Genomic DNA, 26,794 nt, shown 5'->3' with positions numbered 1-26,794 from the left:
CATGGGCCCGGTACTGGTCCACAGCCCGGGCATTTGGTACCTCTTTCCTAGGGGGAGTAAAACTGGGAAAGTCACTGGTGAAGAAGAACCTGCATTTAGATCATAGATTGAATAACATCATGCAATATCAATCAGCTACTTCTAAGGCCTGCAGAGTTTTATGTATTAAAAGGAGTATGGACTTGCAGGACAGTGATGTAATATTACCACTTTATAAATCACTGGTGTGGCCCATCCAGAATATGCAGTTCAGTTGTACGTACCAGTTCATAGAAGGGATGTCCTTCTGTTACTTGGCCATTTAAATTAGCAGAATTTTTGCAGAAACGAGATACCAAAACAAATCTATTCATATACAGTAATTATAGGTGACCCCTGCCTTTAGCAGAACAGACTCAAATGTGTAATTAACTTCTTAACGATTTAATAGAATCACTGTTTCAGCTGCGGTTAATGGGTTACTCACTAAGGATTTTTTTTTTTTACTAACTGGTCACATGGCCATGCTGGAGCTCAGTCCCATTTATTGGGGTGGAAATATGGTATTGCCATGTGATCAATGAACATTTTGAAGTCCTGCACAACATCTTTCCTGGCTCTGACTGTGGTTATAGAACTGATGGTAGCTGAACACTGTAAATATAATTATAACGATTGGTATGTATTATTGTACTTATTTTGTATTCCATGTGGGATATATGACATCACAATTGTTGTTTTGTTTTTTTTTACTTTAGGAGAAATTAAAACAATCGGAGTTTGAGCTCCTGCTTAAACACCTAGGTTATGCAGCAGAGAACTTATCTAAGTCTGTGGCATTTTCTAAACTATTATTGGTTCTTCTGACAAGTAAAAAAAACTTGGTAAGTGTTTTTTCCATTTAAAAATTATTGTTGCTAGGCAAACAAATATCTCCCAGGTCACATGATCGGAAACCAACCCCCGTCCCCTAGGCTCACTCCTCTCCCACCATCTGCGGTTTTTCACAGTAAAGCCAGCCATCATAGCACAGGTCAACTACCCATGAAACCTAGAGATGAGGCTTTGCACATTTTAACAAATGTACAGAGTAAGCAAAGTTAACTGCAGTCCCTGGAAACACCTTTAACCCTTAAGTGCATCAGGATGTACATCTAGGGGACAAAGTATGGGATCCGCAGAGCGGATACACTAGCTGCCGTGTCTGGGCTGTTTCACACAGCAGGGACCCAGAATCGTTGTCAGGGCGTTTAGTCACTCAGATGCCATGGTCACGGTATCTGCTTGCTTTCACTTTTCTTATTGTGATCGGTAACGTGGTAACTCCCCCCCCCCCCCCCCCCGTGGTGTGATTGTGACCCACTTGGTAATGTAACTACTGAAGTTTCAATAGCCACATAGGGAATTTGACATAGACTGCAATACAGTAGTATTACATGTTCAAGCCCCCTAGAGTTTGAAAGAAGAGAAAAAAAAAGGAATGAAAAGTGATTAAAACATCATCCATTCTCGAACATAGTATCAATAATAATATTGTTCTGTAAAAAAAAAAAAAACTCCATACGCTGAAATATAAATAAAAAATAAAAGTTCCAGAATAGAGTGGTTCAAAGAGTTTTATTTCAAGATTAAAAATAAATAAATAAATAAAATTGCAGCATTGCCATGATAATAAAGACCAGGAGAATAAAGTTAACGTAGCATTTTTACCACTCAGTGGAAGCCATTAAAAGCAAAAAAAAATGTTGGTACTGCATTTTTTTTTTTTTTCAATCCCACCTTATTCTGAATTTTTTTTCCTGCTTCCCAGTACATTATACAAAATAATAAATGGTACCATTTTGAAGTACAAATTGTCATGCAAAAGTCATGCCCTCATATGACTACATAAATGGAAAATTTATGAAGTTACTAGCTTCTGCCCGCGACTTCGTCTGCGCGTTGTTGGACTGGATGATCCGCCTATATTCAGCAAAATGCTGCCGTCGATGGTTTGCCTGTTCCGGCGTTTTGGCAGCTCTTAGGGTGAGTTCACACTGAGTATACGCCAGCTTATTCTGAACGTAAAACACGTTCAGAATCAGCGGCGTATAAAGCAGTTCCCATTCATTTCAATGGGAGCCGGCATACGAGCGCTCCCCATAGAAATGAATGGGCTGCTTTTTTCACTACGAGCACTCCCATTAAAGTTAATGGAAAGTGCTCGCATGCACGGCTAGCTCTGCTCATGCCGAGCTGTACACGCAAGCACTTCCCATTCACTTCTATGGGAGTGCTCGTAGTGAAAAAAGCAGCCCATTCATTTCTATGGGGAGCGCTCGTATGCCGGCTCCCATAGAAGTGAATGGGAACTGCTTTATACGCCGCTGAGTCTGAACGTGTTTTACGTTTAGAATAAGCTGGCGTATACTCAGTGTGAACTCACCCTTAAGCTGTCCTGCTGCTGAACTTATTCCTCACAGCATGGCTGTGATTGTTGGGGCATCTCAGGTGTTTTGGCAACTCCCAATCTGGCCTGCCGCTGAACTCGTTCCTCGCGCTGTGCCCGTGATTGTTCTGGCAGCACGCTGGGAAGCCATATAATGACTCTGTTGTTGGCGTTTATGATCCGCATGCTCCGGCATTTCGGCAACTCCCAATCTGGCCTGCCGCTGAACTCGTTCCTCGCGCTATGCCCGTAATGGTCCTGGCATCTCAGCAGCTCGCTGGGACACCATATAATGAGCGTGTTGTTGGCGTTGATGATTCGGTTACTACGGCGTTTCAGCATCTCTCAAGTTGGCCTGGCACTGAAGTTGTTCTTCGCACCGTGCCTGTAATTGTTCAGGCATCTCAGCAGCTCACTGGGACGCCATATAATGAGCGTGTTATTGGCATCGATGATCTCCCTCAGCTCCAGTTGAGGAGAAGTCTGTGACTTCAGGCTTCCTTCATAGCTCTTGTTGTTTGCGACAAATTAGATTCTCTTTTTCCAGGCATGTTTAAAATTGACAAACTGCCAATTTGGATTAAAGGTGATTGCCTATGTCAGTGTGTCAGAAGTGCCTATAGCAGATCAGATAATATGCAAATGCATGAACACTAAGGGATAGCGTGTGTTTACACAGAGAGATAACAGCCTTGGCTTTCGCAGAAGCTGAGATAAGAGCAGTGTAATATAGTATATGAACATCAATTCATAACAGTCGTGAAGCCATGTCATTTACTAGGATAAAAGTAGCCTATATTTTAATTGAGGTTACAATCTATCCGTGTGCCAAATTTCATTCAAATCCGTTCAGCCATTTTTGCGTGATTGAGGAAAAAACACACAAACCTCCAAACTTTCACATTTATAATATAAGTACGATGGCTTCGGAATGCAAGGAGTAAAAAACGAAAAAAAAAAAATGAAAAATGTCTCTGCTCCATAAGGGTAAGGGACCGGCCCTCGTTTCCTTCACAACTGAACCAGAAGTGGCGCAATAGAACACCGGCAGAAGCAGCATTCTATCGCAGGATAGGTAAGTATGTTGGGGTGGGGAGGGAGTTTGGGGACAGAGTTAGTTAGAAGTTGGGGAAGGGGGGATCTTAGTGAACTACAATGCATCATGGTAATTGTAGGCTAAGACATCAGGAAGCTACCCAAGTAAATGCAGAGGACACACGGAACTCCCAGAGAAAGCCAGAAATCACTTAAAACACGGCTAAAGGTATTTTAGTGCACTTATTATCCCATTGATAGCACTAACAGACTTTTTTTTAAAGGTATTCAATCATTAAAAAGCTATTTTTTTTGTCCCTAACACATAGGAATAGCCTTAAGAGAGGTTATTCTTCTCCTACCTTTAGATGTCTTTCTCGCACCGCCGTTCGGTAGAAATACCGGCTTTCTTCTGTATGCAAATGAGTTCTCTCGCAGCACTGAGGGCGTTCATCCCAATGCTGTGAGAGAAATCTCCAGCGCCACCTCTATCTTCACCTGGAACGGCCTCTCCCTGCGTCTTCTTTTGGCACTGGTTTCAATCTTTTAGTCCCCAGGCCTGATGGCAAAGCTGACTGCGCATGCCAGCAGCCATTTTCTTATGGCCACTTACCCCAGCTTACTGTATAAGAAGCCACAAGAAAATGGGCGCTTACACCAATTTACTGTCGGCTCTGCCCGAAGCCCGACGGCAGATCGGACTGCGCATACCTAGAAGTTGGAAGACAGCGCCGGAAGAAGTTGCAGGGAGAGGCTGTTCCAGGCGAAGATAGAGACAGCGCTGGAGAATACTCTTGCAGCATTGGTGACACCTCCAGTGCTGTTTGATCGCTGGGGGCCATCCCCAGTGCTGCGAGAGAACTCATTTGCCTACGGAAGAAAATCTGGATTTCTACCGAATGGCGGCGCGGAGAAGACATCTAAAGGTAGAAGAATAGCCTTTTTTAAGGCTATACCTGCGTGTTGGGGACAAAAAATTGCTTTTTAACCCCTTCTCGCTGAAGGCACTTTTTGACTTCTTGACCAAGCTCGATTTTTCAAAACTGACGTGTCACTTTATGTGGCAATAACTTTGGAATGCTTTAACTTACCAAAGTGATTTTCAGATTGTTTTTTCGTAACCCATTATACTTCCTGTTAGTAGTAAATGTATGTTTATATGTTTTGTGTTTAATTAGGAAAAATTAGGAAATTTCGTGGAAATTTTGAAAAATATGCATTTTATAAAGTTTGAAATGATGTACATTGCATACAGATAGTCAGACCACCAAAATTATATCCTAAATCTAATGTCCCAGACCTCTGCTTTACGTCGGCATCAAACTTTAGTCACCCTTTTATTTTTTACGGACATTATAAGGTTTACAAGTGAAACAACAATATTCAAAATTTTCAAGACATTTCCAAAACCCATTTTTTAAGGGACTAATCCAGTTATGAAGGGGTTTTGAAAGACCCTTGTATTAAAACCCCCCATAAATCACCCCATTTTCAAAACTGCACCCCTTAAATAAGCCAAAACAACATATACCTAGTATTTTAACCCTATAATTGCTTAACAGGAATTAATACAAAATGGAGGTGACATTTTCAAATTTGATTTTATTTTACTAATATTTTCATTTATCCCTAGAATTTGCACATTCACAAGGGGTTAAAGGAAAAACGCATCCCACAATTTGTTATGCAGGTTCTCCCGACTACCATAGTACCCCACTTGTGGGTGTAAACTAATATATGGATGCACAGCGAGACGCAGAAAGGAAGGCACGCCAAGGAGCTCTTAGAGGGCAGATCTGGCTGTGATCAGTTTCAGGAACCATGTCGCATTTACAAAGCCCTTGAGGAGTCAAAACAGTGGAAACCTCTAGAAAGTGACCACATTTTGAAAACCGCACCCCTCAAAGAATTTATCAAGTGATGTAGTGAGCATTAGTAACCCAGAAGTGAATATGTAAGCTGTGCGGAGTAAATTGGGTACACCAAATCCCATTCTATTTTCCCACTAGCTCCTGTGACACGGACGGGGAAGAGGGGCATTCTGTGGGATCAGCGCTGGTATATTCTCATAAGCTCTAAATATGGGGTGTCCCCTGAAAACGCTCGCACAGCTTATACATTTGCTTCTAGTCGCAGCCACTTATGTCCTAATGATTTGGCGACTTTTGGGGGTTTTGTCTTCACATTGTACAAGCTAGATTTTTATTTTCTGGCAATGTGGCCATATGAGGGCTTGGTGTTTGCGGCATTAAATGTACTTTTCAATGCCACCATTTTGGGGTGCCTATAACTTATTGACTACATTTTTTTTTTTTTTTAAATTGTAATTTTTATTGAAAGGATTTTTGTAAATTACAACACAAGAGTTGAAAACCTAAACATGAAAGTGAAGCAATACATATAACGTTAAATAGACTGGAAATGTATACATATCACAAAAACCTGAGAATAGAAATGAGGGGGTGGGGGAGGAAGGGAAGGGAAGGGGAAGGAGTCGGAGACCATTCAAAATACAGTATGCGTTCCAAGATGACCATATAGCCTGGAACGCCTCAACAGTATGGTTAAGTGTGGCTGTCAAGTTCTCCATGCTACGGACATCCTTAACTTGGGCTACAAGATCAGAACCAGAGGGAGGAGAGGCACTCTTCCATCGGAGAGCGATGAGAGTTTTGGCTGCGGTACAGAGATAAAGAAACAATTTAGAGGTGTGCTTACCCAGATGAGCAGGGGGGAGATTGAGGAGATAGATGAGGGGATCTAAAGGGACACCTTGAATAAATAGAGCGTCTGTAAGGGACTTGACCTCCAGCCAGAACGGACGGATCCCTGGACAGTCCCAAAAAATATGATACAGGGTACCCACTCCTGCCCGGCAACGCCAACACTGGGAAGAAATGTTAGGATTAAGGGAGTGGAGCAAGGCTGAAGTATGGTACCAGTGCATAAGTAGCTTGTACTGAGTCTCCCGGAACGTAACACAGGTGGAGGATTTAGCTGCACGGGACCAGATAATTTGCCATTGGTTCGGGGAGATCTGCCTGTTCAAGGCCCCAGACCACCTCTCCATATATTTATGCGATATGGGGCCCTGCCGTCCCGAGGAGGAGAGGATACCATAAATGCCAGAGATAAGGCCTGCAGTAGAGGTGCCCGCACGACACAGTTTTTCAAAGACAGTCGGTGGGGACACCTTCAGAGAGCCGTACTGGGTAAAAACAAAATGGACAATCTGCTGGTAATGCAACTATTCAGTGGCGGGTAGATGTAGTTCTGACACAAAATACTCAAAGGGCCTAAGCACCAACGTCAGCGGGTCTATTAAGTCAGCGACACGGAAAAGGCCAAGCCTACTCCATGGTCGCACCAAAGCTGACGTAAGTCCCTCCGGTAAGAGGGGGTTGTACAAAAAGGAAATCATGGACGAACACTGGGAGGCAAGGGGAAAGATTTTAGAGCAGGTAATCCAAATGGCCCTTGTGAAGCGTATAGGACCCAAAAGGGGAGTGGACGGAAGGGGAGAGGAACGGGACCACAGAAACGCATTGGGATGCATCGGAGCCATCCAGAGTTTCTCTATCTCAACCCATTTTGTATAGGCCTGCGGGGCTGACCAAAATGGTAGGCAGCGCAAGTGAGTAGCCCAATAATAATGCAATATGTGTGGTACCGCCAATCCCCCCTCCTCCCTACCAGACAGCATCACCGAACGAGGTATGCGGTGACGCTTGCCATTCCAAATGAACTTAAAGATGGATTTTTGAAGGAAGCGCAATTCAGAGTGAGGGACTGTGACCGGAAGAGTTTCAAAATAGTAGAGGAGCTTCGGGAGGAGGGACATTTTGACCGCATTAATACGACCTATAAGCGAAATATGGAGAGGACGCCATTTATCCAAGAGGGCTCTCAGTTCATTAAAGAGGCTAGGGTAGTTAACTGAATAGAGGGTGGAGTAGGAAGGGGAGAGCTGGATCCCAAGATATCGGAGAGAGCGTTCCCGCCAATTGACTACATTTTATTAACTCTTTCTGGGTGGGATGTAAAAGGAAACATCAATTCTGGCATTGCTTTTCAGCATTTATTTTTTTTCCCGTGCAGCGTACAGCATAAGTAACATGTTAGCTTTATTCTGCGGGTTGGTACGGTTACGGCGATACCTCATTTATATTATTTTTTAATGCATTGCTATTTGTGCAGAATAAAATTCATTTTAGGGGATAAAATCCATTATTTTTACATCACCATCTTCTGAAAGGCATAACATTTTTATTTTTCGCTAGACAGAGCTGGTTGAGGACTTAATTTTTTGCGGGATGACCTCTGCTTTTAATTGGTACCATTTTGGTTTTCATCTGACCATTTGATTACTTTGATCAATTTTTAACATTTTGTAAGGGAAAGGTGGTGAATAGAGATGAGCGAACACTAAAATGTTCGAGGTTCGAAATTCGAATCGAACAGCCGCTCACTGTTCGTGTGTTCGAACGGGTTTCGAACCCCATTATAGTCTATGGGGAACATATACTCGTTAAGGGGGAAACCCAAATCCGTGTCTGGAGGGTCACCAAGTCCACTATGACACCACAGGAAATGATGACAACACCTCTGGAATGACACTGGGACAGCAGGGGAAACATGTCTGGGGGCATCTAACACACCAAAGACCCTCTATTACCCCAACATCACAGCCTAACAACTACACACTTTACACACTCAATACCACCTCTCTGACAGTAGGAAAACACCTTGAAACATGTGTATTTGGCACTTGCAGTGAGGAGAGCTTGTCACCAGCAGTGAATTTGGCCCTTGTAGTAAGTTGAGGTTGGCACCAACATTTGTTTTGAAAATCAGGGTGGATTGAGCCTCTAACCAGCAGAGTTGGGGCAAATTCATGGTGGAGGGAGCCTCTAAAAACCCCAGTTTGGACCAATTCATGGTAGAGGGAGCCTCTAAAAACCCCAGTTTGGACCAATTCATGGTGGAGGGAGCCTCTAAAAACCCCAGTTTGGACCAATTCATGGTGGAGGGAGCCTCTAAAAACCCCAGTTTGGACCAATTCATGGTGGAGAGAGCCTCTAAACAGCCCAGTTTGGGCAAATTCATGGTGGAGGGAGCCTCTAAAAACCCCAGTTTGGACCAATTCATGGTGGAGGGAGCCTCTAAAAACCCCAGTTTGGACCAATTCATGGTGGAGGGAGCCTCTAAAAACCCCAGTTTGGACCAATTCATGGTGGAGGGAGCCTCTAAAAACCCCAGTTTGGACCAATTCATGGTGGAGGGAGCCTCTAAAAACCCCAGTTTGGACCAATTCATGGTGGAGGGAGCCTCTAAAAACCCCAGGTTGGACCAATTCATGGTGGAGGGAGCCTCTAAAAACCCCAGTTTGGACCAATTCATGGTGGAGGGAGCCTCTAAAAACCCCAGTTTGGACCAATTCATGGTGGAGGGAGCCTCTAAAAACCCCAGTTTGGACCAATTCATGGTGGAGGGAGCCTCTAAAAACCCCAGTTTGGACCAATTCATGGTGGAGGGAGCCTCTAAAAACCCCAGGTTGGACCAATTCATGGTAGAGGGAGCCTCTAAAAACCCCAGTTTGGACCAATTCATGGTGGAGGGAGCCTCTAAAAACCCCAGTTTGGACCAATTCATGGTGGAGGGAGCCTCTAAAAACCCCAGTTTGGACCAATTCATGGTGGAGGGAGCCTCTAAAACCCCCAGTTTGGACCAATTCATGGTGGAGGGAGCCTCTAAAAACCCCAGTTTGGACCAATTCATGGTGGAGGGAGCCTCTAAAACCCCCAGTTTGGACCAATTCATGGTGGAGGGAGCCTCTAAAAACCCCAGTTTGGACCAATTCATGGTGGAGGGAGCCTCTAAAAACCCCAGTTTGGACCAATTCAAGGTTTGAGGGAGCCTCTAAAAACCCCAGTTTGGACTAATTCATGGTGGAGGGAGCCTCTAACCAGCAGAGTTGGGGGAAATCAGGGTGGAGGGAGCCTCTAACCAGCAGAGTTGTGGGAAATCAGGGTGGAGGGAGACTCTAACCAGCAGAGTTGTGGGAAAGCAGGGTGGAGGGAGCCTCTAACCAGCAGAGTTGGGGGAAATCAGGGTGGAGGGAGCCTCTAACCAGCAGAGTTGGGGGAAATCAGGGTGGAGGGAGCCTAGTATTAGCAGAATTGTGCAACGCTTATGGTGGATGAGTATGAGGATGCGGAGGAATTGGAGAGGTTGAGCACAGACATGGAGTTTCATGTTGGGGTGCTTTACACAGGTGGGCACAAAAATGAAGGCTCTATCCAGTGGTGGTTCATTTTTATCAAAGTGAGCCGGTCGGCACTCTCAGCTGACAGACGGGTGCGCTTGTCAGTGATGATGCCACCGGCTGCACTGAACACCCTCTCAGATAGGACGCTGGCGGCAGGACAGGACAGCACCTCCAAGGCATATAGGGCAAGTTCAAGCCACAGGTCCAACTTCGACACCCAATACGTGTAGGGCGCAGAGGGGTCGGAGAGGACAGGGCTGTGGTCGGAAAGGTATTCCCGCAACATGCGCCTATACTTCTCACGCCTGGTGACACTAGGACCCTCCGTGGCGGCACTTTGGCGAGGGGGTGCCATCAAGGTGTCCCAGACCTTAGACAGTGTGCCCCTTGTTTGTGTGGACCGGTGAGAACTTGGTCGCCTACTGGAGGAACTGCCCTCCCTGCCGCCAACGTCACATGCTGGAAACATCGCCATCATATTCTGCACCAATTGCTTGTGGCAAGCATTGATGCGATTGGCCCTCCCCTCTACCGGAATAAAAGATGAGATGTTGTTTTTATACCGGGGGTCAAGGATAGCAAAGATCCAGTACTGGTTGTCCTCCATGATTTTGACAATACGCTTGTCGGTTGTAAAGCACCCCAACATGAACTCAGCCATGTCTGCCACAGGGTTAGTTGGCATGACTCCTCTGGCCCCACCGGAAAGTTCAGTCTTCATTTCCTCCTCATCGTCCATGTCTACCCATCCGCGCTGCAACAATGGGACGATTCGAAGTTGCTCGGAAGCCTCCTGTATCACCATCACATCATCGGACAACTCTTCTTCCTCCTCCTCCTCCTCCATTAAACGCGATGAAGCGGACAGATGTGTGGACCTACTCTCCAGCTGTGACGGATCGGATGCTATCCCTGACTCCTCTGTGTGATCTGAGTTATCCCTGATGTCAATCAGGGATTCTCTCAGAAAACACAAGAGCGGGATTGTAAGGCTCACCATCGCATCCTCAGAGCTCACCCTCCTTGTGGACTCCTCAAACACCCGTAGGATGTCACAAAGGTCTCTCATCCATGGCCACTCATGGATGAGAAACTGAGGCAGCTGACTTTGTGGCACCCTAGGGTTTTGTAGCTGGTATTCCATCAAAGGTCTCTGCTGCTCAACCACTCTATTCAACATCTGAAACGTTGAGTTCCAGCGTGTAGGGACGTCGCACAAAAGCCGGTGTTGTGGCACATGCAGGCGTTGCTGGAGAGATTTTAAGCTAGCAGCGGCTACTGTCGACTTGCCAGTAGCTCTGGAACATTGGGGTAGCTCTTTAGGAAACGTTGCACCACTAGGTTGAAGACGTGGGCCAGGCATGGAACATGGAGTCCGGCAAGCTCCAGAACTGCTACCAGGTTCCGGCCGTTATCACAAACGACCATGCCTGGGCCCAGGTGCAGCGGCTCAAACCATATTGCCGTCTCATCGAGGAGGGCATCCCTCACCTCGGAGGCAGTGTACTGTCTGTCCCCCAAGCTGATCAGCTTCAGCACGGCCTGCTGACGTCTACCAACGCCAGTGCTGCAACGTTTCCAACTCGTAGCTGGGGTCAATCTAACAGCGGAGGAGGAGGGGGGTGTTCTTCTCGTGTCACTGCCAGGAATGTTAGGCGGGGAGACGAGGTACACCGGGCCAGTTTGGGAAGCAGTCCCAGCCTCAACTACATTCACCCAGTGTGCCGTCAGTGAAATGTAGCGTCCCTGTCCGCATGCACTTGTCCACGCGTCGGTGGTCAAGTGGACCTTTGTGCAAAGCGCGGAACTAAGGGCCCGCCTGATGTTGAGTGACACGTGCTGGTGCAAGGCGGGGACGGCACACCGGGAGAAGTAGTAACGGCTAGGGACGGCATAGCGAGGTGCCGCAGTTGCCATCAGGTCCAGGAAGGCGGGAGTTTCAACAAGCCGGAACGCCAACATCTCCTGGGCCAGCAGTTTAGCGATGTTGGCGTTCAAGGCTTGCGCGTGTGGGTGGTTAGCAGTATATTTCTGCCGCCGCTCCAATGTCTGAGAGATGGTGGGTTGTTGTAAAGAAGCGCCTGATGGTGCAGGAGAAGGAGATAAGACAGGAACAGGGGAGGATGAGGAAGAAGTCAACAAAGTGGCGGAGGCAGATGAAGTGGTGTCCTGGCTCGTACTCTGGAGTGCTTCGCCAGCACAGTCAGCAGAGGCAGTGGCAGTGGCGTGAACGGCAGGCGGCCTTTGTCCTGCCGTTGCTGCCTGCCACTGATTCCAGTGCTTGGATTCCAAATGACGGCGCATTGAAGTAGTGGACAGGTTGCTCTTCTCAGAGCCCCTAATCAATTTCGAGAGGCAAATTGTGCAGACAACACTATATCTGTCCTCGGCGCATTCCTTGAAAAAACTCCACACCTTCGAGAAATGTGCCCTCGAGGTGGGAGTTTTTCGGGGCTGGGTACGAACTGGAACATCTTGGGAGATTCCGGGTGTGGCCTGGCTTCGCCTAAGCTGCTGACCTCTGCCTCTGCCTCTAGCCTTTTTGGTGCTGCACCTGCCTCAACATCCACACTACTTTCCCCGCTTGACATCCCCCCTGTCCAGGTCGGGTCAGTGTCCTCATCATCCACCACTTCCTCTTCCAACTCCTGTCTCATCTCCTCCTCCCGCACAATGCGCAGGTCAACTGGATGCCCTGACGGCAACTGCGTCACATCATCGTCGATGAGGGTGGGTTGCTGGTCATCCACCACCAAATCGACCGGAGATGGAGGAGACTCTAGTGTTTGAGCATCTGGACACAGATGCTCCTCTGTTAGGTTCGTGGAATCGCGACGTGGAGGGGCAGGTTGAGGGACAATGAAAGGAGCGGAGAACAGCTCTGGGGAGCAGGGACAGTTGGGGTTATTGTTCTGTGAAGCTTGGGAATTTTGGGAGGAAGGAGGACGAGACTGTTGGGTAATAGGAGGAGAGGAGGCAGAGTCTGACTGGCTGCTGGACAATGTGCTGTAAGCGTTATCCGACAGCCATTGCAAGACCTGTTCCTGGTTCTCGGGCCTACTAAGGTTTGTACCCTGCAGTTTAGTTAATGTGGCAAGCAACCCTGGCACTGTGGAGTGGCGCAATGCTTGCTGCCCCACAGGAGTAGGCACGGGACGCCCTGTGGCTTCACTGCTACCTTGCTCCCCAGAACCATTCCCCCGACCTCGCCCACGGCCTCGTCCACGTCCCTTTCCGGGAGCCTTGCGCATTTTGAATTCCCAGTCAGAAACTGGCACTATATAGCAGTAGCAAGAAATGAGGGTATTTGTAAACCCAATATATTCTTTGAATTCCCAGTCAGACAATGGCACTATATGGCAGTAGCAAGAAATGAGGGTATTTGTAAACCCAATATATTCTTTGAATTCCCAGTCAGAAACTGGCACTATATGGCAGTAGCAAGAAATGAGGGTATTTGTAACCCCAATATATTCTTTGAATTCCCAGTCAGACAATGGCACTATATGGCAGTAGCAAGAAATGAGGGTATTTGTAACCCCAATATATTCTTTGAATTCCCAGTCAGACAATGGGACTATATAGCAGTAGCAAAAATTGTGGGTGCACGTAACCCCAATATATTCTTTGAATTCCCAGTCAGACAATGGCACTATATGGCAGTAGCAAGAAATGAGGGTATTTGTAAACCCAATATATTCTTTGAATTCCCAGTCAGACAATGGCATTATATGGCAGTAGCAAGAAATGAGGGTATTTGTAACCCCAATATATTCTTTGAATTCCCAGTCAGACAATGGCACTATATAGCAGTAGCAAAAATTGTGGGTGCACGTAACCCCAATATATTCTTTGAATTCCCAGTCAGACAATGGCACTATATAGCAGTAGCAAAAATTGTGGGTGCACGTAACCCCAATATATTCTTTGAATTCCCAGTCAGACAATGGCACTATATAGCAGTAGCAAAAATTGTGGGTGCACGTAACCCCAATATATTCTTTGAGTTCCCAGTCAGACAATGGCACTATATGGCAGTAGCAAGAAATGAGGGTATTTGTAACCCCAATATATTCTTTGAATTCCCAGTCAGACAATGGCACTATATAGCAGTAGCAAAAATTGTGGGTGCACGTAACCCCAATATATTTTTTGAATTCCCAGTCAGACAATGGCACTATATAGCAGTAGCAAAAATTGTGGGTGCACGTAACCCCAATATATTCTTTGAATTCCCAGTCAGACAATGGCACTATATAGCAGTAGCAAAAATTGTGGGTGCACGTAACCCCAATATATTCTTTGAATTCCCAGTCAGACAATGGCACTATATGGCAGGAGCAAAAATTGTGGGTGCACGTAACCCCAATATATTCTTTGAATTCCCAGTCAGAAACTGGCACTATATGGCAGTAGCAAGAAATGAGGGTATTTGTAAACCCAATATATTCTTTGAATTCCCAGTCAGAAACTGGCACTATATGGCAGTAGCAAGAAATGAGGGTATTTGTAACCCCAATATATTCTTTGAATTCCCAGTCAGACAATGGAACTATATGGTAGTAGCAAGAAATGACGGTATTTGTAACCCCAATATATTCTTTGAATTCCCAGTCAGACAATGGCACTATATGGCAGTAGCAAGAAATGAGGGTATTTGTAACCCCAATATATTCTTTGAATTCCCAGTCAGACAATGGCACTATATAGCAGTAGCAAAAATTGTGGGTGCACATAACCCCAATATATTCTTTGAATTCCCAGTCAGACAATGGCACTATATAGCAGTAGCAAAAATTGTGGGTGCACGTAACCCCAATATATTCTTTGAATTCCCAGGCAGACAATGGCACTATATAGCAGTAGCAAAAATTGTGGGTGCACGTAACCCCAATATATTCTTTGAATTCCCAGTCAGACAATGGCACTATATGGCAGTAGCAAAAATTGTGGGTGCACGTAACCCCAATATATTCTTTGAATTCCCAGTCAGAAACTGGCACTATATGGCAGTAGCAAGAAATGAGGGTATTTGTAAACCCAATATATTCTTTGAATTCCCAGTCAGAAACTGGCACTATATGGCAGTAGCAAGAAATGAGGGTATTTGTAACCCCAATATATTCTTTGAATTCCCAGTCAGACAATGGCACTATATGGCAGTAGCAAAAATTGTGGGTGCACGTAACCCCAATATATTCTTTGAATTCCCAGTCAGACAATGGCACTATATAGCAGTAGCAAAAATTGTGGGTGCACGTAACCCCAATATATTCTTTGAATTCCCAGTCAGACAATGGCACTATATAGCAGTAGCAAAAATTGTGGGTGCACGTAACCCCAATATATTCTTTGAATTCCCAGTCAGAAACTGGCACTATATGGCAGTAGCAAGAAATGAGGGTATTTGTAACCCCAATATATTCTTTGAATTCCCAGTCAGACAATGGCACTATATGGCAGTAGCAAAAATTGTGGGTGCACGTAACCCCAATATATTCTTTGAATTCCCAGTCAGACAATGGCACTATATAGCAGTAGCAAAAATTGTGGGTGCACGTAACCCCAATATATTCTTTGAATTCCCAGTCAGACAATGGCACTATATAGCAGTAGCAAAAATTGTGGGTGCACGTAACCCCAATATATTCTTTGAATTCCCAGTCAGACAATGGCACTATATGGCAGTAGCAAGAAATGAGGGTATTTGTAACCCCAATATATTCTTTGAATTCCCAGTCAGACAATGGCACTATATAGCAGTAGCAAAAATTGTGGGTGCACGTAACCCCAATATATTCTTTGAATTCCCAGTCAGACAATGGCACTATACAGCAGTAGCAAAAATTGTGGGTGCACGTAACCCCAATATATTCTTTGAATTCCCAGTCAGAAACTGGCACTATATGGCAGTAGCAAGAAATGAGGGTATTTGTAAACCCAATATATTCTTTGAATTCCCAGTCAGACAATGGCACTATATAGCAGTAGCAAAAATTGTGGGTGCACGTAACCCCAATATATTCTTTGAATTCCCAGTCAGACAATGGCACTATATGGCAGTAGCAAAAATTGTGGGTGCACGTAACCCCAATATATTCTTTGAATTCCCAGTCAGATAATGGCACTATATACCAGTAGCAAAAATTGTGGGTGCACGTAACCCCAATATATTCTTTGAATTCCCAGTCCGACAATGGCACTATATAGCAGTAGCAAAAATTGTGGGTGCACGTAACCCCAATATATTCTTTGAATTCCCAGTCAGACAATGGCACTATACAGCAGTAGCAAAAATTGTGGGTGCACGTAACCCCAATATATTCTTTGAATTCCCAGTCAGAAACTGGCACTATATGGCAGTAGCAAGAAATGAGGGTATTTGTAAACCCAATATATTCTTTGAATTCCCAGTCAGACAATGGCACTATATACCAGTAGCAAAAATTGTGGGTGCACGTAACCTCAATATATTCTTTGAATTCCCAGTCAGACAATGGCACTATATAGCAGTAGCAAAAATTGTGGGTGCACGTAACCCCAATATATTCTTTGAATTCCCAGTCAGACAATGGCACTATATAGCAGTAGCAAAAATTGTGGGTGCACGTAACCCCAATATATTCTTTGAATTCCCAGTCAGACAATGGCACTATATGGCATTAGCAAAAATTGTGGATGCACGTAACCCCAATATATTCTTTGAATTCCCAGTCAGACAATGACACTATATAGCAGTAGCAAAAATTGTGGGTGCACGTAACCTCAATATATTCTTTGAATTCCCAGTCAGACAATGGCACTATATAGCAGTAGCAAAAATTGTGGGTGCACGTAACCCCAATATATTCTTTGAATTCCCAGTCAGACAATGGCACTATATACCAGTAGCAAAAATTGTGGGTGTATATAGCCCCAATTCTATTGCTAGGGGACTTGCAGGGTATTTCTGAGGTGAAGGTGGGGGGGGCACACCGTTGGAACGGGGATTTGGGGTGTATATATGGGGTATACGGGAATACACTGTCAGTGTATTCCATTCAGGATCCTGGGAAAGCTGGGTTGCGGCGATTGAGCCCGTCAGTGCCACGTTACACTGACAAGCTTCTCCCTGGAATTTAGCTCTTATAAGAGCTGTTGGTTGTCTTCTCCTTCCTATCCTACCCTGTCCCTGCCTACCCAGAATCTAAGCCCTAGCTAACTGGACGGAAACCTCCGTCCCCGGTGAATTGCAAGCTCAGAATGACGCGAACCTGGGCGTCGCTGTTCTTTTAAATTAGAGGTCACATGTTTTCGGCAGCCAATGGGTTTTGCCTACTTTTTTCAACGTCACCGGTGTCGTAGTTCCTGTCCCACCTACCCTGCGCTGTTATTGGAGCAAAAAAGGCGCCAGGGAAGGTGGGAGGGGAATCGAGTAATGGCGCACTTTACCACGCGGTATTTGATTCGAACATGCCGAACAGCCTAATATCCGATCGAACATGAGTTCGATAGAACACTGTTCGCTCATCTCTAGTGGTGAATAATCATTATTTTGTGCGGTTTTCTAAGTTTTTTTTTTTATGCCGTTCGGGTTAAATAATGTTGTAATTTTATTTTTCAGGTTATTACGGACGTGGTGATACCAAATATGTAATGTTTTTTTCTATTTTTCTTTATTTTACGTAAAACATTTTATATGGGGAAAAATGGATTTTTGGGGCTTTATTTCTATTTATTTAAACTTATTTAAACTTTTTTATTTTTATTTTTTTTTCACTTTTTTTTTTCTGTCCCCTTGGGATTGAAGCAGTGATCTGCTGATCACTGCTTCACTAGATATACGATGCAATACACGTGTTACACGTGTATTGCAGTGTAGAGAAAGCTCTCAGCCTGTGTAGAGGCACAGGGCTGGCCGCTTCCTTTTGGGCAGGATCAACCAGGTACGTGGAGGGGGTAAGTGATGGGGCAGACCCGGGGTCACTGATCAGACCCCGGGCTGCCCCCTACGAACATCGGCACCCCCTGAAACCGGCGCAGGGTGTGCCGATCGGCACCATAATACACTGAAACCTCGAAGATGCCGGCGGTCATGTTTGGTTCCGACCACGGGTGTTACAGGGCAATGTCAGCCGTATGTTACTTTTTAATTCTTTTTAGGCTTAGTTTACTGTGTTATTCAGCAGTTTTCTCTTAGGGTATGTGTAAATGTGTATTATGTACAGTGGGCTTGTGCGCATGTGCAACAGAACTGACCTCGCTGTCGCAGCGAGGCTGGATGTAGAGACCACGAAAATGCACTTTTTTTTTTCCTATAAAATACGCTGAATGGCATGCTATTCAGCTCCAAAGGAAAGATCCAACCTTTATTTATTTATTCTCTTGGCTCCTGATGTATTGCTCAAGGTAGGAATCATCCCTTGAGACAGCCACATTTTATTACTCCTTAACCACTTCCGGACCGCCCATAGACTATATACGTCCGGGAAGTGGTTGTCTAGTTCTGCCAGGACGTACCGGTACGTCCACCAGAACACAGCAGCTGCACAGAGATCGTGCAGTTGCTTTCACTAGGAGCCGGCTGTAACTTCAGCCGGAGCTCCTAGAGAGAAGACAGGGCAGATTTATTCCCTTCCCTGCCTTCTCGATTGCTGTGTATACAGCGCTCAATGAGCGCTGTATACACAGCTATGGACGCAGCCATAAATCAGCTGCCCTCTGACCCGGCAGACACGTGATCCGCCGGGAGCAGTGTCCTGCCAGAGCTTCTGGGTCCTACAGGACTCAGATCAGCTCAGTAAGCTGTATTTACAACGTGCAGGATGCTGGATTCCTCCTGTATCTGCGGTTAAATGTAGCAGCCCCAGTTATAGGAGAAATCAGCCTCCAGTACAAAAAAATAAGTGATCAGATGTCCCCAAAGGTCTCTTATCACCTTATGGGGACACGATCTGGAAAAAAAAAAAAAAAATAAAAAAAGTTTTAAAAAAATGTAAATAAAATAATAATAAAAAATAAATAAATAATACGCTAATAAAACGCCGTTATTAAAGGTTATAGCCCCGCCCCCGACGACACCATACAAAATACAAAATTACCGTAACGGAGAGAAAAAACTATTTTATAAAGTCTTTCAGTGACACTTTGTGTTTATTAAATTTAAAAAAAATTATAAATTGAAAACCAGACACAATTTCCCTCCTATTTTGTTTATATTTTCCTGGATATAAAAAAAATTTAAACACATTTGAAAATAAAAATAACATAAAAATAAAGCCCTATGTGTCCCCGAAAAAAGACGCAAAAATTAGTTGACTAAGACATACGAGAAAAATTTTACAGACTTCAAAACCGCACATACAAAATAAACCTAAAATGTGTCTGGTCCTGGACCACAAATTGGCCCGGTACTGAAGTGGTTAAGCAAACTGTAACAAAAATTGCAAATCATACTATTAGGCTTCTATCCAGCTGAATAGCCGGAAATACACCTTCATGATGAGAAAATATAGTGGTTACATACAGAAATTCACTTACATAGGATAAAATAAGAATATTGAGATGGTTTTTTGAACATTTATGTTAAATAGAGATGAGCGAACAGTGTTCTGTCGAACACATGTTCGATCGGATATCACGCTGTTCGCCATGTTCGAATCGAATCGAACACCGCGTGGTAAAGTGCGCCATTACTCGATTCCCCTCCCACCTTCCCTGGCGCCTTTTTTTGCTCCAACAACAGCGCAGGGTAGGTGGGACAGGAACTACGACACCGGTGACGTTGAAAAAAGTAGGAAAAACCCATTGGCTGCCGAAAACATGTGACCTCTGATTTAAAAGAACAGCGCCGCCCAGGTTCGCGTCATTCTGAGCTTGCAATTCACCGGGGACGGAAGATTCCGTCCAATTAGCTAGGGCTTAGATTCTGGTAGGCAGGGGTAGAATAGGATAGGAAGGAGAAGATAACCAACAGCTCTTATAAGAGCTAAATTCCAGGGAAAAGCTTGTCAGTGTAACGTGGCACTGACGGGCTCAATCGCCGCAACCCAGCTTTCCCAGGATCCTGAATGGAATACACTGACAGTGTATTCCCGTATACCCTATATATACACCCCCGATCCACGTTCCAACGGTGTCCCCCCCCCACCTTCACCCCAGAAATACACTGGAAGTCCCCTAGCAATAGAATTGGTTGCTACTGGTATATAGTGCCATTTTCTGACTGGGAATTCAAAGACTATATTGGGGTTACATACACCCACAATTTTTGCTACTGGTATATAGTGCCATTTTCTGACTGGGAATTCAAAGACTATATTGGGGTTACATGCACCCACAATTTTTGCTACTGGTATATAGTGCCATTTTCTGACTGGGAATTCAAAGAATATATTGGGGTTACATATAACTTCAATTCCAGGGAGAAGCTTGTCAGTGTAACGTGGCACTGACGGGCTCAATCGCCGCAATCCAGCTTTCCCAGGATCCTGAATGGAATACACTGACAGTGTATTCCCGTATACCCTATATATACCCCTGATCCACGTTCCAACGGTGTGTCCCCCACCTTCACCCCAGAAACTAACTTCAATACACTGGAAGTCCCCTAGCAATAGAATTGGGGCTATATACACCCACAATTGTTGCTACTGGTATATAGTGCCATTTTCTGACTGGGAATTCAAAGACTATATTGGGGTTACGTGCACCCACAATTTTTGCTACTGGTATATAGTGCCATTGTCTGACTGGGAATTCAAAGAATATATTGGGGTTACATGCACCCACAATTTTTGCTACTGGTATATAGTGCCATTTTCTGACTGGGAATTCAAAGAATATATTGGGGTTACGTGCACCCACAATTTTTGCTACTGGTATATAGTGCCATTTTCTGACTGGGAATTCAAAGAATATATTGGGGTTACATGCACCCACAATTTTTGCTACTGGTATATAGTGCCATTGTCTGACTGGGAATTCAAAGAATATATTGGGCCTACATATACCCTCAATTCTTACTACTGCCATATAGTGCCAGTTTCTGAGTGGAAATTCCCCAAATAATTTGGGGATACATTCACCCTACATCTCAGGCTCTTGCCATATTCACCCAGGTTGTCAGTGCTGCACCAGCTCGTTCCCAGACAGCTCGGCCCAAAAAACACATTACCTATATAGAGGATTTTGACAATGAAGACCACATGTTCTAAATCTAATCTGTCTGCAACTTTGTTGACTTTATTAACAGCTATAGAAGCTTTAGCCAGGTTGTGACGGTGTGTAACCCCAACAACACTAAGTGGGATACACATTAATAGTCAGTCTATGTACACTAAACGCATCACTTAAGTAATTTTTTGTTCCTCTCCCCTAATATAAGAAAGGAACAGACATTAGACCTAGACCGTTGTTTCAAGGCTTGTAAAAATCCAGTATTATTTGTTCTCCATGATGTGAAGTATGCGTTAGACTCTTGAAAAGCAACCCAACATGAAGTCAGCCATGTGTGCCAGTGTGTTACTTGGCATGCCTTTGCTGGCCCCAACAGTAAGGGTCACTCTCCATTTCCTCCATTTTCCACTCCCCTTCACACCATTTGTGGTGAAGCAATGGGATGCACTGAAGTGCACCCTCTAGCCTTGTGTGGGACAGGGACATCAGATGCCACTCCATCCCCCTCGTCTTCCTCCGCCAGCCAACGGTGCGAAGATGAGAGGAGTGTGCTCTGAATGTTTTCTGCCTAGCAGAGGCTAGTTCTAACTTACGAAAATGGCCCCACTTTGACCTGTATATCAGGCACAATGGTGTAGGTTTCAAAGAAACATGGCACCAACAAGTTGAAAACGTGGGTCATGTGTGGACCGTGTTTGAGTCTGGCAAGCTCCAGATCTGTGACCAGGTTCCAGCCATTATCACAGGCGCAAAAATGCCAGGCCCCAGGTGTAGCAGGGAAAAAAACATTGCCATCTCAGCCAGGATGGCATCCCTGACCTCGGAGGCAGTGTGCTGTCCGTCCCCCAAGCTGATGAGCTTCAGCACGGCCTGCTGACGTCTCCCCACGCCAGTGTTTTAGCTTTTGCCGCTAGTAGCTGGGGTGGAGGTAGGCGCAAATATGCCAGGCCCCAGGTGTAGCAGGGAAAAAAAAAAAAGTCATCTCAGCCAGGATGGCATCCCTGACCTCGGAGGCACTGTGCTGTCTGTTCCCCAAGCTGATGAGCTTCAGCACGGCCTGCTGATGTCTCCCCACGCCAGTGTTTTAGCGTTTGCCGCTAGTAGCTGGGGTGGAGGTTGCAGCGTCGTAGGGTTTCAGTCTACTCCTGCCATGAATTTTGGCCTGGGAGAGGAGATAGGGTACCTCAGTTTGCAACCCGGGACCAGACTCCACCACATTCACCCTGCCTGTCCTTAAAGATAAGCAGCATCCCTGACCACAGGCGCTTGTCCAAGTGTCGGTGGTCAAGTGGACCTTGCAGCAAAGCGCGGAACTAAGGGCCCACCTGATGTTGAGTGACACGTGCTGGTGCAAGGCGGGGACGCCACATCGGGAGAAGTTGTGACGGCTAGGGACGGCATAGCGAGGTGCCACAGTTGCCATCAGGTCCGGGAAGGCCGGAGTTTCAACAAGCCGGAACGCCAACATCTCCTGGGCCAGCAGTTTAGCGATGTTGGCGTTCAAGGCTTGCGCGGGTGGGTGGTTAGCGGTGTATTTCTGCCGGCTCTCCAATGTCTGAGAGATGGTGGGTTGTTGTAAAGAAGCGCCTGATGGTGCCTTTGATGGTGCAGGAGAAGGAGATAAGACAGGAACAGGGGAGGATGAGGGAGAAGTCAACAAAGTGGCGGAGGCAGATGAAGTGATGTCCTGGCTCGTCCTCTGGAGTGCATCGCCAGCACTGTGAGCAGAGACAGTGGCATGAACGGCGGGCGACATTTGTCCTGCCGTTGCTGCCTGCCACTGATTCCAGTGCTTGGATTCCAAATGACGGTGCATTGAAGTGGTGGACAGGTTGCTCTTCTCAGAGCCCCTACTCGATTTCGAGAGGCAAATTGTGCAGACGACACTATATCTGTCCTCAGCGCATTCCTTGAAAAAACTCCACACCTTCGAGAAACGTGCCCTCGAGGCGGGAGTTTTTCGGGGCTGGGTACAAACTGGAACATCTTGGGGGATTCCGGGTGTGGCCTGGCTTCGCCTAAGCTGCTGACCTCTGCCTCTAGCTACCCTTTTTGGTGCTGCACCTGCCTTAACATCCACACTTGACACGCTTGACATCCGCCCTGTCCAGGTGGGGTCAGTGTCCTCGTCGTCCACCAACTCCTCTTCCAACTCTTGTCTCACCTCCTCCTCCTGCACAATGCGCATGTCAACTGACTGCCCTGACAGAAACTGCGTCTCATCGTCGTCGATGAGGGTGGGTTGCTGGTCATCCGCCACCAAATCGACCGGAGATGGAAGGAGACTCTAGTGTTTGAGCATCTGGACACAGATACTTGTCTGTTAGGTCCGTGGAATCACGAAATGGAGGGGCAGGTTGTGGTACAGTCAAAGGAAGGGAGAACAGCTCTGGGGAGCAGGGACAGTTGGGGTTATTGTTCTGGGAAGATTGGGAATTTTGGGTGGAAGGAGGACAAGACTGTTGGGTAAGAGGAGGAGAGGAGGTAGAGGCTGACTGGCTGGTGGACAATGTGCTTTAAGCGTTATCCGACAGCCATTGCAAGACCTGTTCCTGGTTCTCGGGCCTACTAAGGTTTGTACCATTCAGCCTAGTTAATGTGGAACTTTTGTGCAAAGCGCAGAACTTAGGGCCTGCCTGATGTTAAGGGACACACGCTGGTACAAGGCTCAACTCACCCTAAGGGCCAAAAACACTGCTGGTGCAAGGCTCTACTCATGCCAAGGGCCTCAATCTCTGCTGGTAGCTCAGCTTAAGGTCCTGTAACCTTGTTTGGTAGGGCTCATGTTAAGAGCTAGAAAAGTGAATTTTGGAAGGTCTTACCACATCACACACACACACACACGCACACACACGCACACACTCAAAATGACAGTTAAGGGTGAGGGCTTTTGGATTTCCCATTGTCTATTCCATCTGTGGTTGTCATGGGGAACGTGATTTAAAGGGGTGGTTGTTACTGTTTGTTGCGCTTAAATTGGGGTTTGTGTCCATCCATTTGGGGAGTAAAGAAGGTTTCCAGGTATTGTGATGTTGGGGTAATTCAGGGTCTTTGGTGTGTTAGATGCCCCCAGACATGCTTCCCCTGCTGTCCCAGTGTAATTCCAGAGGTGTTGGCATCATTTCCTGTGGTGTCATAGTGGACTTGGTGACTCTCCTGAGACGGATTTGGGTTTCCCCCTTAACGAGTATATGTTCCCCATAGACTATAATGGGGTTCGAAACCCGTTCGAACACTTGAACAGTGAGCGGCTGTTCGAATCGGATTTCGAACCTCGAACATTTTAGTGTTCGCTCATCTCTAATGTTAAATTGTTTTATATTGGTTTTATATGTTTATTAGTGTAATTTTCTTTTTGTAGATCTGATGAAGGGGTGAAGCCATATGAGTGACTTCATTACCCCGAAATGCGTAATCTTATTGCAAATAAAGTACCTCTTGTTATTCTATTGATCCTACTAATCTGTCCCGAGTGAGCGCGGAACCTACCATTTGTCTGGATACATCCACAACTTACCTGTGAACAGTTAGCCTACTCTGTGTCGCACATTGGTTTATGCTGCTATCCCCACTCGGCTGACTAGAGGCACAATTGTGCATATGTTTCGAAAACCTGGTGTTTACCCATAACCATATCCAAGCCCTGGAGAAGCGTGGTTACCCTTGAACTAGTTCTATCTATTCTAAGTAAAATATAGGTAGAAAATCTTACATAAACAGAAAAATACAAAGTAATACATTTCTGTGATCACAGCATCATTGGCACAAATTCAAACAAGCAGCCTTTACACTTTGATAGGCAAGTGCAATTGTAATGTGAGCTTAGCAAGTTTGTTGAAACAAACTCTGACCAGACTGCAGCCCCTTTGTTATAAGTAAGATATTGTTTAGTAAATTAGAAGGCGTAATAGGTCTGCAACATATATACCTGAATTTAAGTGAAAAGTCTTCACAACACTACTGTTTCTGAGTGTCTAAGCCAGGGGTCCTCCAACTTTTCAAACGGGGCCAGTTCACTGTCCCTCAAACCACTGGAGGGCCGAAATATAGTTTAAAAAAAATTTAAGATTTGCTCCACAGTAGCGGCGCCCACAGTATTATACACTCCACTGCAGCCCCCCCCCCGCAGTATTATATGCTCCACAATACTCCCCCCCCCCACACACACACAGTATTATATGCTGCTCAGTACGCCCCCCCACAGTATAATATGCCCCTAAGTACGGCCCCACACACAGTATTATCTGCTCCTTAGTACGCTCCCCCTACACAGTATAATCTGCTGTTTAGTACACCCTCCCACAATGTATTATATGCTCCTCAGTATGCCCCCCCACACACACTATTATATACTCCTCCATACGCCCCCCCCTGGATTATATGCTCCTCAGTACGCCCCCCCTCTTTATGATATGCTCCTCAGTACTCCCCCACTGTATTATATGTTCCTCAGTATGCCCCCAGACACTTTCTCATATGCTCCTTAGTACATATGTAACCCCACACTTTATTATGTGCTTCCCAGTACATATCCTGGATTCCCCATTCGTGAGCGATCCAGACGACGGCATGCAGGCCACATGCGGCGGGCCGGACAAATATCCTCGGTGGGCTGCATGTGGCCGTAGTTTGAGGACCCCTGGTCTAAGCAATGGGAAGGTTTTACTTAAGGCTAAGGCCCACGTTGCGAAAATGCAGCTTCTTTTGTTGCAGATTTTACTGCGGTTTTTTGAGCCAAACCTAGGAGTGTCCACAAAAGGAATGGAAAATATAGGAAGCTCTTACACTTGTCCCTTCTGCTCAATCCAGTCCTGAATTTGGATCCAAAAAAGGCAACAAAATCTGCTACATAAAAAGCTGTGTTTCTACAACGTAGGTCCTTAGCCTAAGGTCAGGGCCGGTAAAAATCGCGGTGTTTTACAGTACTTGCAAAGTGGATGTGATTCTTGCGAATCCCATGCCCATTTTGCAGAAAAAATAGCAGCGCGGACACGCCGCGATTTCTAAAACCGTCGCGGTTTTGAAAATTGCAGCATGTCAGTTATATCTACGGAAACACTGGCTGCTTTCCATAAGATATAATAGTAACAGAAAGTCTGCGGAGGAAAACTCTGTGAGCTTTCTGTTCAAAACGCTGCAGGAAGAAACGCAATGCAGCTTTAGTGCAGCGGTTCCAGCCCATGGGGCCTTAGCCTAAAGGAGTTTTTCTATCTCAAGATTTACTCTCTCCTTCACTTCCTGGTTTTGAGCTCAGTTCAGCAGTGTTCTTGTTGTAAACTGCACAGTTATCTCTGGATTCAAATCAAATCAAAGAAGCTTTATTGTGGGAGTGGGTAATTAGGGGGGGTGAATGGGTGATTAGAGGGTATAACAGTCAATGTAGTTTCATCTTCCCCTCATTTGGTGACAGCTGGACACATATTGGGCAGCGATCTCCACAGTGGACTCCTCTTGTCCCAGTAGGATGTAGAGTTTCCTCTTCTCGTCTGCAGATGTGAAGTCTGGGATGTGCGCAGAGAGTCTTTGGAAGTAGATGGCCCTCACAGCTGAGTATTTGGATCAGTGTAGCAGGAAGTGTCCCTCGTCTTCTAGAGCCCACTGGTCACAGTGTTGGCACAGTCTGTTTTCCTGTGTCTTGTACGTCTGCCTGTGTCACCCTGTCTCCATCTCCAGGCTGTGGGCGCTCAGTCTCTACTGGCTCAGGGCCTGTCTTTGTTTGGGGTGGGGTATTTATTCCAGCTAGGTGACCATGGTATAGTCCCTTTGCGGTGACTGGTACACGGTGAGTTTCTTGGAGTTATTTTTCTCCATTCCTCGATGTACCGCTCTTTGTCACTCGCAATGGCCCCTTTTATTTGAACCTTGTTCAGGGCGTGTTGGGGGTTTTGGTTTGGCAGACGGTTGATGCTTGGTTGGGGGCGTCCGAT

At 45.8% G+C, this 26,794-nt stretch overlaps 1 protein-coding gene across 1 annotated transcript in view; it reads left to right on the top strand.

Annotated features, from left to right (window-relative positions):
- Positions 1–26,794, top strand: part of FANCE (FA complementation group E) — a 103,360-nt gene that overhangs the window by 68,767 nt on the left and 7,799 nt on the right. The window contains exon 9 of the mRNA XM_075264311.1: positions 738–863. Within this exon, the coding sequence (XP_075120412.1) occupies positions 738–863 (126 nt within the window). The remainder of the gene's footprint in view (positions 1–737; positions 864–26,794) is intronic.

The sequence above is a fragment of the Leptodactylus fuscus genome, chromosome 2, assembly GCF_031893055.1.
Source record: "Leptodactylus fuscus isolate aLepFus1 chromosome 2, aLepFus1.hap2, whole genome shotgun sequence".
In the NCBI taxonomy this organism is placed as follows: Eukaryota; Metazoa; Chordata; class Amphibia; order Anura; family Leptodactylidae; genus Leptodactylus; species Leptodactylus fuscus.
This window is presented reverse-complemented; position numbering and strand designations above follow the sequence as displayed.